General features: G+C 34.6%; 1 protein-coding gene across 1 annotated transcript in view; it reads right to left on the reverse strand.

Annotated features, from left to right (window-relative positions):
- LOC150101143 (ubiquitin carboxyl-terminal hydrolase 24-like) overlaps positions 1-16,522 on the reverse strand; it is an 824,883-nt gene that overhangs the window by 415,919 nt on the left and 392,442 nt on the right. Inside the window, exon 28 of the mRNA XM_090401261.1 lies at positions 7,529-7,613. Within this exon, the coding sequence (XP_090257387.1) occupies positions 7,529-7,613 (85 nt within the window). The remainder of the gene's footprint in view (positions 1-7,528; positions 7,614-16,522) is intronic.

Below are 16,522 nucleotides of genomic sequence, written 5' to 3' on the forward strand. Positions count from 1 at the left end.
AGAAGATATTTTTGATAAGCAAGCAGGCAGTTCTCTCACCATATCTGTATGTCATAAATCTACTTTTTGTGGTCATTATATTCATCCAACATCAGAATGCATATCATCCTTCATAAAAATAGGTATAATTAAATTTATTATTATCACAGGTGTCTCCATGGAGCCCAGAGATCCACACGAACTTTTAAAAGCACAAACCTATCATACCTCTCCTTAAACTCATTTACTGTCAGGACACTCACAATTACTTCTGGTAATCCATTCCACTAACTCACCACTCTCGACACAAAAAAGTCTAGTCCACACACCCTTACTAACCACACCCTTACACCACTTCCATGGGTGACCCTAGGTCTCTAACTCTGTTTGGCATGTATTGAAAACTTTCCTTTGTATCAATTTTATAAAACTTTAATATCTTATAAATTTCCATCATGTCTCTTTTCCACCTCTCAACTAAACTTTTCAACCCACAAACCTTTAACCTATCCTCACAGACAGCATTCCACATACATATCACCAGCTTGGTCATTCTTCTCTGAATCCTCTCCACCATCTCCTGATTCCCAAGAAACCCATGTGACAAAATCTGTGCACAGTAATCAAGATGCAGCCGAATCATAGCCTTATAAAGAGGAATAATAATCTCCCTATCTTCACTTGTTAATGTGTTTTTCAATATCTAAGTAATCCTTTGAGATACTGTACCGACTTTTGCAATATGTCCTCTGACCCTCAAACTCTCTGTTCCACCATTACTCCCAACTCTCTAGCTTCATTAATTTCCTGCAATCCAGTATTATCAATGTGATGAACAGTACATAACCTTTTCAACCCAAAGTGCATAACCTTACATTATGCAATACTAAATTGATAATCATTATCCTATGCCTATAATACCAATTTATTTAAATCATTCCAAAGGATATCTACATCACCTCTATACAAATTAAAGAATACTGGTCCTGGTAAAGAATCCTGAGGCATCCACTAGTCACCCTTATTCTACTCCACCTTATACTACTCTCTGGTGACTGTCTGTCAGTCCCCACCCCCCCAACTTCCCATCGATGCTATCAACTTCATATTCATTACCATTTGCTCCAACTTTTGTAACAGGTTCCATGTGGTGGTGCTTTGTCAAATGTCTTTACAAATCATTATTCAACAATTAGGTAAAATACACCATCATAGGCGACTTTAATTATGTGAGCTGTTGCAAGACAACTTCTTTAAGGAATGTGACAGAAGGAACTCAAGGTCAAAGAGTGTTAGATGTGATTATAGTATCAGATGGATTTCAGTAAAAGATGCGAGTGTTCTACCTCCAGTCGGTGACAGTGATTATGCTGCGAAATTTATGAAAGCAACTAAGGCTATGAGACCAGTTTATCGTGTCTAATAACTTGCGTATTCTTCTGACCTGTTCGTTTGTTTTGCAGGGAAAACCCTGCCATCTTTGTATGAGAGTGGCTAACCACCTTCAGGTGAAAAGCTCTTATAAAAGTTATATGGATCCAGACAGAATTAAAGAACCTACCTTCTTTAATGAGGCAGTTTTTCCAACTCCATTACCAAAAGGGCTACAGAGGAGCTCTTTTGGTAATGGAGTTGGAAAAACTGCCTCTTCTTGGCATAACTTCGTAACTTTAACCTTCACATATTTTTTGGTATTTTTGGAATCCAGGGACTTGTCGAGGTAGGGCACCTGCTCTACAACTCCATCTCCACCATTCAACCACCATCTGACCGCAACTACACTAATGGCATCTACTGTGAACCACTACTGGTATTTCCATAGACAATCGCAAACATCCATGCCCATGGCGGGATTCGAACCTGCAGCCTTTTGGCTGGAGAGCAGATATGGTATCCACTCAGCTAACCAGACCAGCAATTTACAAGTGGTATCTTCTTATCATCCAAGAAACTAGGTTTCCTTTTTTTCTCCCAGTGTAATTTTGTCTCCAAACAATTAAACCTACACATGGCAGGATTCGAACCTGCAGCCTTTTGGCTGGAGAGCAGATATGGTATCCACTCAGCTAACCAGACCAGCAATTTACAAGTGGTATCTTCTTATCATCCAAGAAACTAGGTTTCCTTTTTTTCTCCCAGTGTAATTTTGTCTCCAAACAATTAAACCTACACAAATCATCCACCCATGGATGATTTTGTGCATTAGTGATAACCTAAACTATTCTTTAAAAATTCTTAACCTAATACAAAAGAAAACAGGTTACTTAATATGGTTCTCATCTATTCACTACACTCACTTTTACAAAGTTTCTGCTATTCTGACTGTTTTTCTATAAGTATTTCCATATACACAGTTCAAATTTGTACCAATGTTACCAGAATTCTCCTATAAATATTTTAAAGCATGCAATGACTAGTCTCATAGTTCAATTCAAACTCAGAGAACAAATCAAATTTTTTGTCTGTGCTGTTCATTTTTTCAAATGGATGTTTTCAGATCTAATGTTAATAAGTTTCTTGATTTTTTCAGTCTTATAGGTTGAAACCTCTTCGGTTTGGACTTACCATGAAAACACTAAACTATACTGGTTCTGAACATAACAGTTTACTGGGTTTGGTGTATTTTCAATTTGTAAAAATAAATTATTTCAATTTGTGGATTCAATTGAAGTTGCACACATTTTAGTAGCTGTAATGAAGTCAATATAATGAAATATATTTATATTTTAGGCAATTACTTAAGTTTCATCTCCGCAGTAAAAACTACTTGGTATTTAGCATTTTCAGAAATATACTAAAATATCTGTGCCTTTAATGAGGCTTATATGGTTTAAATAGCTCAATTTGGCAGTCTCATTTGAATATTTTTATGCTATATAAATTTGTATTTAATACTCTGCAACATAGGATATTAAATACAAAGAAAACTTGCTTTATTAGATAAAATTAGCCTATAGTAATATAAAATTATTTGTATTATATTATTATCATTATAATTAAGAGAGATCTCCAGGAAGTCAGGGACTCATCAAGGGAGGCCACATACTACATGCGCCAGCTATCATTCTTGTTCTTGAATTCATTAACACTGCTTACACACACACAATATCCAATGGAAATTGATTCCAATTATGCACCACTCTATGAGAGAAAAAATTAGAAAATTTAGATCTTACTCCCCTTCTTGGTGGCATTCATTCTCAGCTTCCAAGGACGACGTCTTGTCCTTTCCTCATCCTCCATAAAATGAATAATTCCATCAACTGAAATCTTGTATGATCCTTTCAGAAATTTGTAAGTCTCAATCATAATTTTTAAAGTACTTATTTTTATATTACTTTATTAGATAAAATCAGCCAATAGTAATGAAACAAGTTGTAATATCACAAATTAATTTTGGATTATTTTATGGTATCTGAAACCAGTACACCAATAAATATAGAAGGTTTAAGTAAACTGCACAAAAACAAAAGTCATCCATGGCAAAGCAGTGTGTGTGGTTAACAAAGGTGTGAGGACTGGATTTTTCTCTTAGTGAAATGACTAGCAAGTGAAATGGAGTGCCAGTGGAAGTGATGAATGTATCCTCTGTGAACAAATTTTATGACATATGCTCTGTGATCTGCATGGACACCCCAAAATGCATTCTTGAATTACCTGGTGGATCCCAAAAATAATGTAATAACAATAATAATAAACAGATGGACAAAAAAAAGTGGCAGAGTAACTACTGGGATATATACACTGGTGTCCAAAACCTTAGGATGCACACTATTTCTGAAGATCACAACCACAAATTCAAATGAATCTGGCCATGCCAATTTGTATAACAGACAATTTCAAGTAGAAAGAGGGTATACATTCAAATTTTCAACCTGCATGCCAAGGGGTAATGTGGTAGCACTCAATAGGATAAAAGGAAAAAGGCTGCACTAAGTGAATCATGTTTGAAGGAAGCTCTTTTTCTGAAGGAATAAAGTTGCAAACTTAGATGTCTTGTAATTTCTCAAAGACATCATATAGATGATTTCATGTGGGGAAGAATTACTGGAAAGCTTGACGAAGGCTGCTGAATTACTGATATTGCCAAAGAGTTTGGAATCTCGCATAGCATTGTATCCAGGCTATGGGCAGCATTTCAAACCAATGGAATGTCTCCAGATGTTTGCTAAGAGGTTGCCCTCACTCTATCATGGAGCATGAAGACAGATTATTTGTTACCACAGAAAAATGTAAACTGTAGCAAGATGTCTCTGCCAAGTAGAACTATATGCCTGAAGGCCTGTAGTTTGCATCCCTTTATCAATGGCCCATTGTAGAGCATGTTTTCAGTGGTATGGAATGTATCCATAAAAACTGGACAAGACACCAATGGGCTAATGTACTCTTTACAGAATGAGAGTCATTTTAGTCTTTCTTCCGATGACAGATGACGCTTAATCTGGTGTGAAAGTGGTACTGCTTACAATTGCGAGAATGTTCTTGAAAGGGGTAGATCCAGCTGTGCTGGGATCATGGTGTGGGGAAGCATTATGCTTAATGAACACATTGAGCTACAGGTGCTGGAAAAAGGGACTATGACTGGTGAACAATATCACAATGAAGTTTTTCATTGTTCCCTGTTGAACTGCTCTGTGGTGTGATAGGTGAAGAATTCATTTTTATGGATGACAATGCCACACTACATTGTACACAGGCAGTGGAGATGCTTCTGGAGATTGAGGATATTAATCAAATTGAGTGGCTAGCACACTCCCCAGATCTCAACTCCCATAGAACACATTTGGGATGCAATAAAGAGAGATGCAGTGCTGCTCGAAATTCCCCTCCAGAAAACAAACAAGGCATTATCCTTGCTCTGAAATAGGAGTGGACCAGTTTGCCTCAAGAACTCCTGAATCACTTGGTGCTAAGCATGGTACAACTTTGTGAGAGCTACATTGCAGTTTAGGGTAGACATATTCCATAATGAAATGTCTCCTCACATGGTGTTCTGTAAGCACTGTACATTAATTCCTCAACTACATCCTTAGGAATTTCTAACTTTTGCCAAAACATATTTCAGTTTAATTTATAGAAAATTTGTAACACATTTTTTTGGGTAATATAAGTTATTAGCATGCTGGCAATAAATTTATGTCTGCATTTGGCTGTAGTCATGAAAATATTTTCATATACAGGTGGTTTCATATAATGTAGCTCATCCTTAGTTTTAGGACATCAGCGTATATGATAAGCAGGACTATTAGCAACTATTAGTAATACAAAGCACACTAGGAGAATGATAAACATAGTGAAGGAGACAAATCAGACTAGAAGTTAGCTAAGTGATAAAATAAAATCCTGGCAAATGAAATTACAATAAAGGCTATATTTCATTGGCAAAACATATCATGGTTTTAGTGAAGTTTTTGTATCACAGCACTATGTATGAGCAGAGGCTCAGAGAAATAGGGTTAATAGGGTAACATACAATCGACTATTAAAACTGATGCAATGTAGGGTGACGAGAATAACTAATAGGAAATCCCTGGAAAATGATCTGAACAGACTGTCACTGTGAGCAAAACGAGTGTTTTTGAGTGTTTCAATATTGCTAAGTGTAAGGTTGCACATTAAGTATTGAAGAAATTGTAGACAAAGTATTATACTTGTGGAAATTTATTTCATATGGTTAATCAGTCTATTGATCTAGGAGAAAAAGTTCAAGACATAATTTACGACCACAAATACCATTTTCAGTTAAATAACTATAACAACTGGTAGCCATGACCATAAAACTAGATATAATGATCACTGCTCACAATTCAATCCTAATGAAAGACAGGGGAATTAAGTTCAGGAGCCATACTTCTATTTCCACACTAACAGGACTCTAGCCTGATTATAAATAAAGAAAGATTTAAGCATGAGAAGAACTCAAAAGGACTTTTTTTTTGTGGAACAGAACTCTAGACTTTCTTGAATTGTTACAATATTATAAAAAAAAGCAAAAGACTAATTACAGGTTAATAATAACAGAACTAAAAAAAAAAAAAAATTAACACACTCTCTAACGGTTAGCTTTTAATATCTAAACTGTGTTGATGTGATCCCCCACCCCCAACAAATCAGATCAGGTAAAGACAAGTTAACTGTGCCAAACATACTGTAGCTAACAGTAGTGCAGTGTCAGAATTACTTCTGTTTAGCAAAAGACAGACCTATTGCCTTGTTATGTGAGATGAGGTTGATATATAGAGATTAAAAGTATGTTTTGACCTCTATATCAAATCTAAAATGGTAGCTATGTCTATAAAGCTACATATATATTATAATGATTACTGCTCACAATTCATAAGATAATGATAAGGAAATGATAAGATTAGAAAACATGCAGAAATGGGTTGCCAATAAAATATCATAGTTGTAGAATGGTGATTATTAGTAAATATAGAGGGGATGATTTGGGTGTGTGTGTGTGTGTGCACAGTGTGTGTGTGTAGTGGGGGGGGGGGGGATGATACAAATATACAACTTGATAAGGGATTTTTTTTTATTGTGCAAATGATTTTTCAATAGATGGAAAAGAAGGGAGAGAACAAGGGGTCATCCACAGATGCTTAGCAAAAGTTATCATATGAGGTCGACATTTTCCTCGCAACAGTAAGAACTAAGTGGTGTCATTATCCAATAGGAGTAGTGAATGTTGCAGCAATCAATGAATTTAGCACAGATATGGCATGCTTTATGTCTGAGGGAAAGGAAGGCAGAGACTCTCAGAGTAAATTCTTAGACTCCAACTGTGTATATTCAAATAGTGCATACTGAATAAATATTCCTGTATTATTTTTCCCTCCTGTCAGTTGTTGAGCTGCTGAAAGTGAACCAATCAGTAGGCTATGATATACAGAAAATATGATTTAACATTTATAATGAATCCACTCATTATGACTTAAAAGTAATCAATACTTTTGGAAATATTCTGTGCCCTATAATTACAACAGAAGCATGAAATATCCATTTGTTTGACCAAATACAACTCATCATCAACATCAAATTCCTGATATATACTCTCAAGAGGTGTACAGGATATGATAGTACTACATAAAAAATTATTAATACATCATTACCAAATACAACTAACACCTTTAAATCACAGTAAGAAGTTTTAGGGTGTATGTGAAGCATCCATTTTTATAAGGAAAACATCTCAAAATACATGAGTTTTTTTTTTCCATTTGTGTGAACTTACTGAATGCAGGAGAAACATTTGTGTTTCTCCTGCACTCAATCACAGCCCATAAATTATTTGCAGTAATATAAAGCAGATACGGTAAGTGGACTTAATATGTTTACATATATCAAATGTGTATAAATTTAAAACATGTAAGCTTATATTTACATTTATATCAAATTTATGTAGCATATTATATATTGATATAAAATCATTTAGATTTCAGATGGATGTTTAAATGCCTGATTTTTTAAGTGACATTATTGAAACAGAAATGCACTTCCCTGAATATTTTTCTCTTGCAACTTAACAACAAAAATCTGTGTGTATTACCTTTGCAGAAATAACATCCAAAGCATCAAGTATGGAAGGATCAGTTGGAATCAAATGAAGCAAACTTCTTACTTGAGCTGTGATTCTAGGAAAGAAAGAAAGAAATGTGCCAATGAAGAGCAGTATTTATTTGGGATTTTCTTTCAAATCTCATTATCATTACTCAAGATGTCATTATCTCATTATCATTACTCAAGATGACTAATGCACTATTAGAGAATAAAGTTTATATTATTATTAATCCCCCTATCAATAATTTTCCTAAAAATTTATCTACTATTTGTCAGGAATTCAATGGTGTGAGATCTTATATTTCAGCCTTCTAAGACACTTGTAACTGCATCGAACCACCTGGGTCTTGGTATTCCTCTGCGTTTCCTCGTTGCTTCCATCTCTTCATCAAACACTTGTTCTACTAACCTATCAACTCCCATTCTGTTTAGTTGACTATACCAACACTTACATTAATAGATTAGCTCTGAACACATGTTCTTGAATGGTAACAATATCAAGGTCCTTCCTGATATCTTCACATATAATATGCTGCTGCCATTGATACCATCTGTCCCCTCCCCTAATTTTTCTCAAAAGTCTCCTATCTGTCTCTAGTCTTTAATCAACAACTCTCAGATCCATAACAGCAAACTGATTTGAACATTGCCTTATATACAGATAGTTTAGTATTTTGACTAATTTTTTCTCTTCTTCAATTATGAGATCAGTTATAATCAAAGAGATTGCCTGATGTGAATGAAGAGGTGGAAGTTATTTTTACAAAGAAAGAGTCAAAGGATAACTGCATAGCACTGTATGGGGACTTGATCTTTAGTGGTGATGACTAATAAGTATACAAACATGCTTTTGTAAAAATAATCATATTAAAAATTCTGAATATTTTTACGTATTAATTATGCTTGTTAGTTTTGTTTTCATACACGCAGTGTCTGCACTTATGATGTGCTCGTTATGAAAATGTTATATTAGAAGTAACATGTAAAGAAGTAAAAATATTGAAGTACTTACTAAACTGATTATTTGTGTTACTTATAAGAAAGTTTGTTGTATTTTAAAATGTTGAATTTTGTGTTTGTGAAAGACTTTCTTTTAGCGCTGATGGATACAGCGAGTCAGCCATTTTATTGCAGTGCGTAGTTTCTGACTTTTGTGAAGTGCGCATGCTCCCGGAGAGAACTTGATGTGTGATTGACAGCTGACAAGGAAAGCGTTGCGTATCCAAGTTACAGTTGTAAACAAGAGAACGTTCGGAAGTTTTTTAGAACACTGGCCGAGATATATTCAAGTTGGGAGGAACTTGATTTTTTTGTGCGGCAGTCAGAAGGAAATTTCATAATGTATTCCGAAAAGGGAATAGTGAAAATAATAGGTTTCAAGCAGGAATAAGTAAAGAATAAAAAGGAAGTCTTGAAACTATAAGTTTTTATAAATTGGCCGGTAAATATTCAAGTTAGAAGGAACTTGATGATTTTTCTGTGTGCGGCAGTCAAAAGAAATTTCATAATGTATTCCGAAAAGGGAATAGTGAAAATATTAGGTTTCAAGGAGAAATAAGTAATGAATAAAAGGAAATCTTGAAACTGTAAGTTTTTAAGATGGAATAAGTTAAGACTGTCAATTTAGTATTGTGAATGAAAGGAGAACTTGTTGCTTACATTCTAAAGTGAATGTTTTTCTTAGAGAAAATATTGATAAGGAAGTTTTATAAGTATTAAGAATGCCTGAAAGTGAAAGTTTAGAAAATATATTGAATTAAGAAGATTTTTAGGTATTAAAGGTGCCTGATCTGATGAGTATTACTACTGAAAGGAAAACAGGATATAGTCAAGAAGACTTTATGTGTGTTATATTGATTGATGAAAAGGATCCTGAAAATGAAGTACAGAGCCTTGTAACTTCTGGAAAAGAGCCTTAACAGAAAGAGAAAAAGACTATGAACATTTTTTTGTGATTGTGAAAGAAAAAGTGTTTAGTCTTAAGAGTAAGTTTATATTTTTAAATAAGGCCTTGGATCCATATAATCTGTAGTTATAGTTATGTATTATTACTAGAAGTGTATATATATATTGTTTTAGTTTTATTAAATGTGTTTATTTTGTACTTGGTATTGAGTCAATGATTAGTTGGATTCTGAAAGAGTGAGTTAAAGTCATTGCACCAATTGGAGTGAACTCTTTGTGCAAATATAATAACATATAGGGACACTCGGAGGTCAAAAATAAAAATAATTGTTAGTAAAAGAAATTTATATAATATTTCATCTCATAAGTATATAGAGGAAGAAGAAATAATATAAATAAAAATACACTTATAAATAACACTTTCTTGGTGGAACATTTGAAACAAATAACCGATGCTTTTGCAGAAAAAAAAAGAGCAGGCATCAGAATTAGCGGTAGTTGTAAGCACGAATATAAGAATGTTGACAGAAACTTGAAGTTGTTGTGGGAAGTAGAGGATAATAGCATTGTTGGAAAAAATCATTAGTGTGTTGCCTAGATATGACAATAGTGAGTTGATAAAAAGAGCAGAGATAATAAGTAGCAAGATGGCTGAGTTGTGTGGGTAAAGGGGGCAGAGGTTCAGTTTTTGAATCTGTGAAGTGAATTTAAACGGAAAGTCGAATGGTTTAAAGTTGATGGATTGTATTTGAACTGGTTTGGCATAAAGCATTTAGGAAAGCTATTGTTTGCTGAGAAGGCATAGAATCAAGAAGTTAGTGTAGCTAAAGATCAAAGGGTACTTGCAGATAGAGGATGTTGATGTTGATAGAATGGCCTTAAAAATATGGGAATTGTTATCTTTATGTACAAATGTAAGGAGTATTCGAAATAAGAGAGCTGAGTTTGTTACAGTGATTGAGTCAGTATGTCCAAAGATAATCAGTATGAGTGAAACTTGGTTGTCAGAGGATGATATACTGTCGGGAACAGAAGTGAAAGGATATACAATTTTCAAGAAGGACAAGGATGTGAGGGGAGGGATGCCATTAATCATTGCAGGGAAATTATGACTACAAAGTGTGTAAGCTGATAGTACATGTGCAGATTTTGAATCTGGGTAGAGTGAAATTGAAATTAGGAGACTAGTATATTTGATAAGTTGTGGTTATAGGCCAGGGAATGTAGTAGAGAATACTGATTGTAAAATTTTTAGGTAAATTGGTTGGTCATGAAAAAAGAAGGTGATCTAGATGGGAGACTTTAATTCTGGGAATATACAATGGGAGGAGGAGATAGTGCACAGAAATAAGGAGAGTGAGTTTGTCGAGTTTCTATGATATGAATATCTTAAGAAGAATGCGACTGAAGCAACTAGATGTTTTCAAGTGTTTGATTTGGTGATAATTTCACAAGATATAGTTGTTAATGAGATATTAATATTGCTGCCAATCGGTAAGATGATAATGAGGCACTTGTTTGGGATGCAGTGAAACAAAAAAAATGTTACTGTCAAAAACAGATGTGTGGATTTATAAGGTGGGTGATTATGGGAAGCTCTATAGTCAACTAGCATCAATAAGTTGGGTAGATAAGATGTAAAGATGATGACAGTGCATGCGAATTCATAAGGCAGTATATGACACAAGCAATGTACAACTGCTGACCAACTGTTAAGCAAGTAAATAGAGTAGGAGTGAAAAAAACGAACAGTGAAATTATCCAGCTGTGTTTGAAAAGAAAATGTTATGGAGGAAGTACAAGATAGTTGGTGACAAAAAGATCCAGGGAGTATAAAGTGCATGCTGAGAAGATGACGAGCATGATAAAGAAGAAAAGTGCAAAGAGAAGATTGGCCAGTTATCATAAGGATAATTAAGGGAATATGGTAATATTCCCTTGCCATACAGTAAGCATGAGGGAGAATAATTATGGCAGGTTGACACTGCTGAATAGTTATGAGAATAGCATACTGGTGTAAATGATGCTGTGCAATATATACAAGGGAGGTAAGTATCAGGATTGAAAGTGAAAGAATCAGAGGTATTGGTTGGGTTAGATGTAAATAAGGCTATGGGAATGGATGACCTTTCACCATGTATTATTAAGGAAAGGGCACAACAGTTAGCTATGCCTTTGGATCAGTTATTTAATGAAAGTCTTGAAGTGGATAAAGTCCTCAGGAAACAAAAGAAGAACTAGTAAAACTCCACAAGCATGGTTCTAGGACATAAATTTCCAATTTAAAACCAGTCTGTATAACTGCAGTTGTAGTCAAGGTATTGTAGAGATTAGTTAATAATAGAATACAAGAATGGCTTGATGGACATGGGATTTTTTATGATGGTTAGCATGGATTGTAAAGGACAGCTCTGGTTTTAGGGGATTGCTTAAGGGATCAAAACCAAATAACTAAAAGTAGACCTCCACATCACCTTTCAGGAATGCAGAGAACCTACTGAGGCTTCTGACCTAATGTCCAATCCTCACCTCCATGTGGTGGGCCCTGTTAGTAGGTATTGAATGAACATGGATGGGCTGGCAATTTGCAACTTAATGAATCAAATTGTACTCTCTATTGGCTTAAACCAAAAAAGTATATTTGTGGTTTAAGTAAGATGGTAAATCATGATGAGATTTTGTGTCAGCTGGGACGTAGCCTGATATGCAGGCGAACAGACAGTGGGAACAAACATACAAACATTGGGAACCTTGTTTAAAGGTTGTCATTGTTTCATCAGGAAACCAGGGTGAACAGAAGTCAGCTACTGGAACAAAACTCCAACTCAACAACTAGAAGAAGAAGAATAAACCCAGCATCAGAAAAACTGAAGATAAGAATTATCAATATGAGGAGTATTAATGGAAAAGAAATCGAACTTGCAGAAAAATTGGGAAAGTACTACGTGGACATAATTGGCATTACTGAAACAAAGAAGAAAAAAAAACAGGTGAGATCTTACTAAATAATAAGTATAGTATGTTATTTCCAGACAATAATGATCATGAAAAGGAATTTGCAATAGTATTTAATATCAAACATAAACTTCTTGATTGGAAGGCTTCAAGGAAGAAGTGGAGGAATTTTCTGAGTCATTAGAATAAGCAGACAAAGAAAATAGAAAAAGTGGTCCTTGTTAGAGATTGAAACAGCAGAGTAGGAAATGAATAGCAGGATAAAAATGTATTAGGAAATGTATTAAGCAGGATAAAAATGTTTACCAAATTGAAAAGAACAGTATGTAAGAAAGTTTTAAAGAATTACAGTTGAGCAGCAAGTAAACTGTAGACTCAAATATACAAACCTTATTGAAGAAACCTTGGAGTCTCAGTGGCAAACTGTGAAGAAGATTTTAAATGATTCAACTAGAGAGGTATTTGGGTAAGTTGTCTGCAAGGATAGAAAAATAAGAACACCATGGAGGACACAAGAAGTTAAAGGAGCAGGCGTGGAAAAGAAGAAAATATACCAAAAGTTCCTAGCAAATAAGTTAGCAGATGCCCTTAAAAGAATACAGAGGAAAATGTAAGAGAGCTATGTAGCTAAACAAAAGTCATGGGAAGACTTTGGTAAGAATATAGAAAATAAATATCAGGAAGGTGGCAAAATGTTCTGGAGGATATTGAAGCAACTTAGAAATAGGTGTACTGTAAAAAGTGACATGAACATAAAAGATAAAAATATCTTAGATGTTTGGTGTAATTACTTTGAAAGATTGTTAAACGAACCAAGCAGTAGACAGAACCATTTTCCAGAAAATTTTCAAGAGGAATGCAAGGAGAAGTACATATCAATACTTAAAGTAGAAAAAGTCATCAAAATTTGAAATGTGGAAAGGCAGTAGGAGTAGATGATATTCGACCAGAAATGCTTAGGTATGGAGGTATAAAAGTTTTCAAGTGGCTACACCGCATAATTCAGAGGGGCTGGTCAGAAAGTCAAATTCCCAATGATTGGAGTAGAGCTCTCATTGTATCCATTTATAAAAAAAAGGGAATAAAACAGATTGTGAGAATTGCAGAGAATTTTTCTTCTAAGTGTTTCAAGAAAGATTTATGCACGTACACCTGAAAAGAGGTTAAGCAACATTGCGGAAAAAAATCTGGAGAAGAACAAGCTGGGTTCAGGTAAAATAGAGGTTGTCAAAATCAGATTTTCACTGTAAGACAAGTTGAGAAATCGTGGAAATATGACAAGGATCTGTACCCAGAGAAAAGCTTTTCAACACACTACAATTATATAGGGTGAATGGAACATTATACAGAGAGTCTATTAAGCTGTCAGTCAGCAGCTAAATTTAAAAGAAATACAGGAGAAATGAGCAAGACTAAAAATAATGGCAAATACCTGTTGGATTTCTGCTCAGGGCATGGACTGGTTATTACCAACACAATGTTCCAACATAAAAATGTGCATAAATTCACATGGGGAGAGGAGGTAAGGAATAATAAAAGTCTCGTTGACTATATGATTGTTGATAATGATGTTTTCTCACTGGTGAAGGACACTATAGTGTACAGAGGATTTGAAATTGGAAGTGATCACCATTTAGTCTTGAGCAAGATAAAATTGAATTTCATGTTGAAAAGAAGAACATGTAAGAAAGTTTTAAAGTGAATAAAAGTTGCGCAGCTCTTAGATGTGACCTGTAGACTAACATACACAAACATTATTCAAGAAAAATGAAAGAGTTTGAGAACAGGAACCAAATCTTGGGAATTCAGTAGCAAGCCCTGAAGAAAACACTGATTGATTCAGCCACAGAGGCATGTGGTGAGGTTGTCTACAAGGATAGAAAAATCAGTACTCCATAGCGGCCACAATAGGAGGCGGTGAAGGAAAAGAAGAAAGCATATCAAAAGTTCCTGGCAAATTTTATGCTCTTAGAGAATACAGAGACAAACGTAAGAAACTAAACGATGTGTAAAACCTGCTAAACAAAAGTCATGGGAAGACTTTGACAAGAACATAGAAAATACATATCAGGAAGGTGACAGAATATTCTGGAGGCTGTTCAAAAACCTCAGAAATGAAGGAAAGTGCTGTAAAAGGAATTAGAGATGATAAATGTGAAATGAAAACTGGAGAAAAAGATATCCTTGATGTATAGAGTAATTACTTCGAAAAATTGCACAATGGCAAAAAACACTCAACAGGCATGCAATCAGGAATAAATATCCAAAATATCCATACTTGAAGTAGAAAAAGCCATGAAAAGCCTGAAATGTAGAACAGCAACATGAGTAGATGACATTTAATCAGAAATGCTCAAGTATGGTGGTATAAATCTTGCAGTGACTGCATTACATAGTTCAGAGGGCCTGAACAGAGGGATGAATTCCAGATGACTGGAGTAGAGTTCTCATAGTACCCTATACAAAAAGGGAAATAAAACTGATGTGAGAATTATGGAGGTATTTTCCTATTGAGTGTTCCTGGTAAGATTTATGCAAGTATTGTGGAAGGGAAGCTTGGTGAAGAACAGGTTTATTCAGGCCAAATAGAGGCTGTCATGATCAGATTTTCTAGTTTTACGACAAGTGCCAACAAAAAAGCTATTCAAAATGCTACAGTTATATGGTGTCAATGAGGCATTATATCAATCAACACTTAGTCTTTATTTGAGTTTAAGTCAGCAGTTAGAATTGAAGGAAGTACAGGAAGATGGTTTAATGGTAAATATGGTGTCTGACAAGCATGTACATTATTCCCTCTGTTATTCATTATCTATATGGATCACATTATGAACGAAATCAGTATTAAACCTGATTTCAAAATTTGAGGTGCTAATCTCAGCTCTTTGCTTTATGTAGATGATGTTATACTTTTAAATAAATCCAGTATAAGTCTGGAAGATTCCCTGACTAAATTGAATAACTGATGTAATAAATTTGGTATCAAAATCAGCAATAACAAGATAAAGACAATGAAAATAAGCAGAAACATCGACAATATCAACTGCATACTGCATCACCTATAGAGAACCTACGGAACAAGAAAAACATTTCGGCTACTTATGCACAATTTTTAGTGAAGATGGTAAATTACATATGGAAATAGACAACAGAATCAACAAAGTTGATTATGGTAGGAAGTCAACTGAGTAAATATATGGAATAAGAGAGAAATTAATGAAAACACTAAATTAACTATGTACAACACAGTATTCAAACCAATTTTAACTTATGGATCTGAGATCTGGGTAAGAAGTAAAACACTTGGCCAAAGACTAGAGACCACAGATATGAGGGTGCTGAGAAAGATTAGGGCATGAACAAATGGAACCAGTGGCAATATCATATTAAAACGAGGATATTAGCAACTTGACATTGTTAGTATCCAGGAATGTGTTAGCAGAGCTAATCTGAGGTGGTATGGCCACTTAAACAGAATGGTATGGGAAAGAGCAAAACAAGTGTTCTCTGTCAGGTTGGCATGAATAAGACCCCAGAGGAAGACCAAGATTTAGGTGGAATAATACAGTTCAAGACTCCAACATTAAGATCTGATAATGTTGGAGTCTTGAACAGTCTTGATGTTCAATGTAAGTTAGTAATGATGTAAGTTTTTCATGTAGTACTATCATAATATCCTGTATACCCCTTGAGACTATATCTCAGGAATTTGATGATGATGATAAATACAGGAAGATGGTTTGATGTAAAATCAGGGGTAAGACAAGGATGCACATTATCTCCACTTTTATTCATGGTATAAATAAAATTTCAAATTATGAAACAAAGTGGCATCAAGACACTTTCTTTTATATTACAATTTCGAGATGTCAAAGTTAGCTCTGCTTTATGCAGATCATATTGTACTCCAATACATATTTAATGCAAATCTCCAGGATTCACTAACTAAATTGAATAACAGATGTAACAAATAAGGCATGAAAATCAGTCATAAAAAGACTAAAACTATGCAAATAGGTAGGGATCATAGATAACTAGGATATAGGATCTCCATCGCATTCTGCATGGAGCTCCTATAAAACAAGTAAAATATTTTAGCTATTTAGGCACAGTTTGTAGTGAA

Source organism: Typopeltis vanoorti, chromosome 12, assembly GCF_054136105.1.
Source record: "Typopeltis vanoorti isolate ZY-2024b chromosome 12, IOZ_Tvanoo_1.0, whole genome shotgun sequence".
Classification (NCBI taxonomy): domain Eukaryota; kingdom Metazoa; phylum Arthropoda; class Arachnida; order Uropygi; family Thelyphonidae; genus Typopeltis; species Typopeltis vanoorti.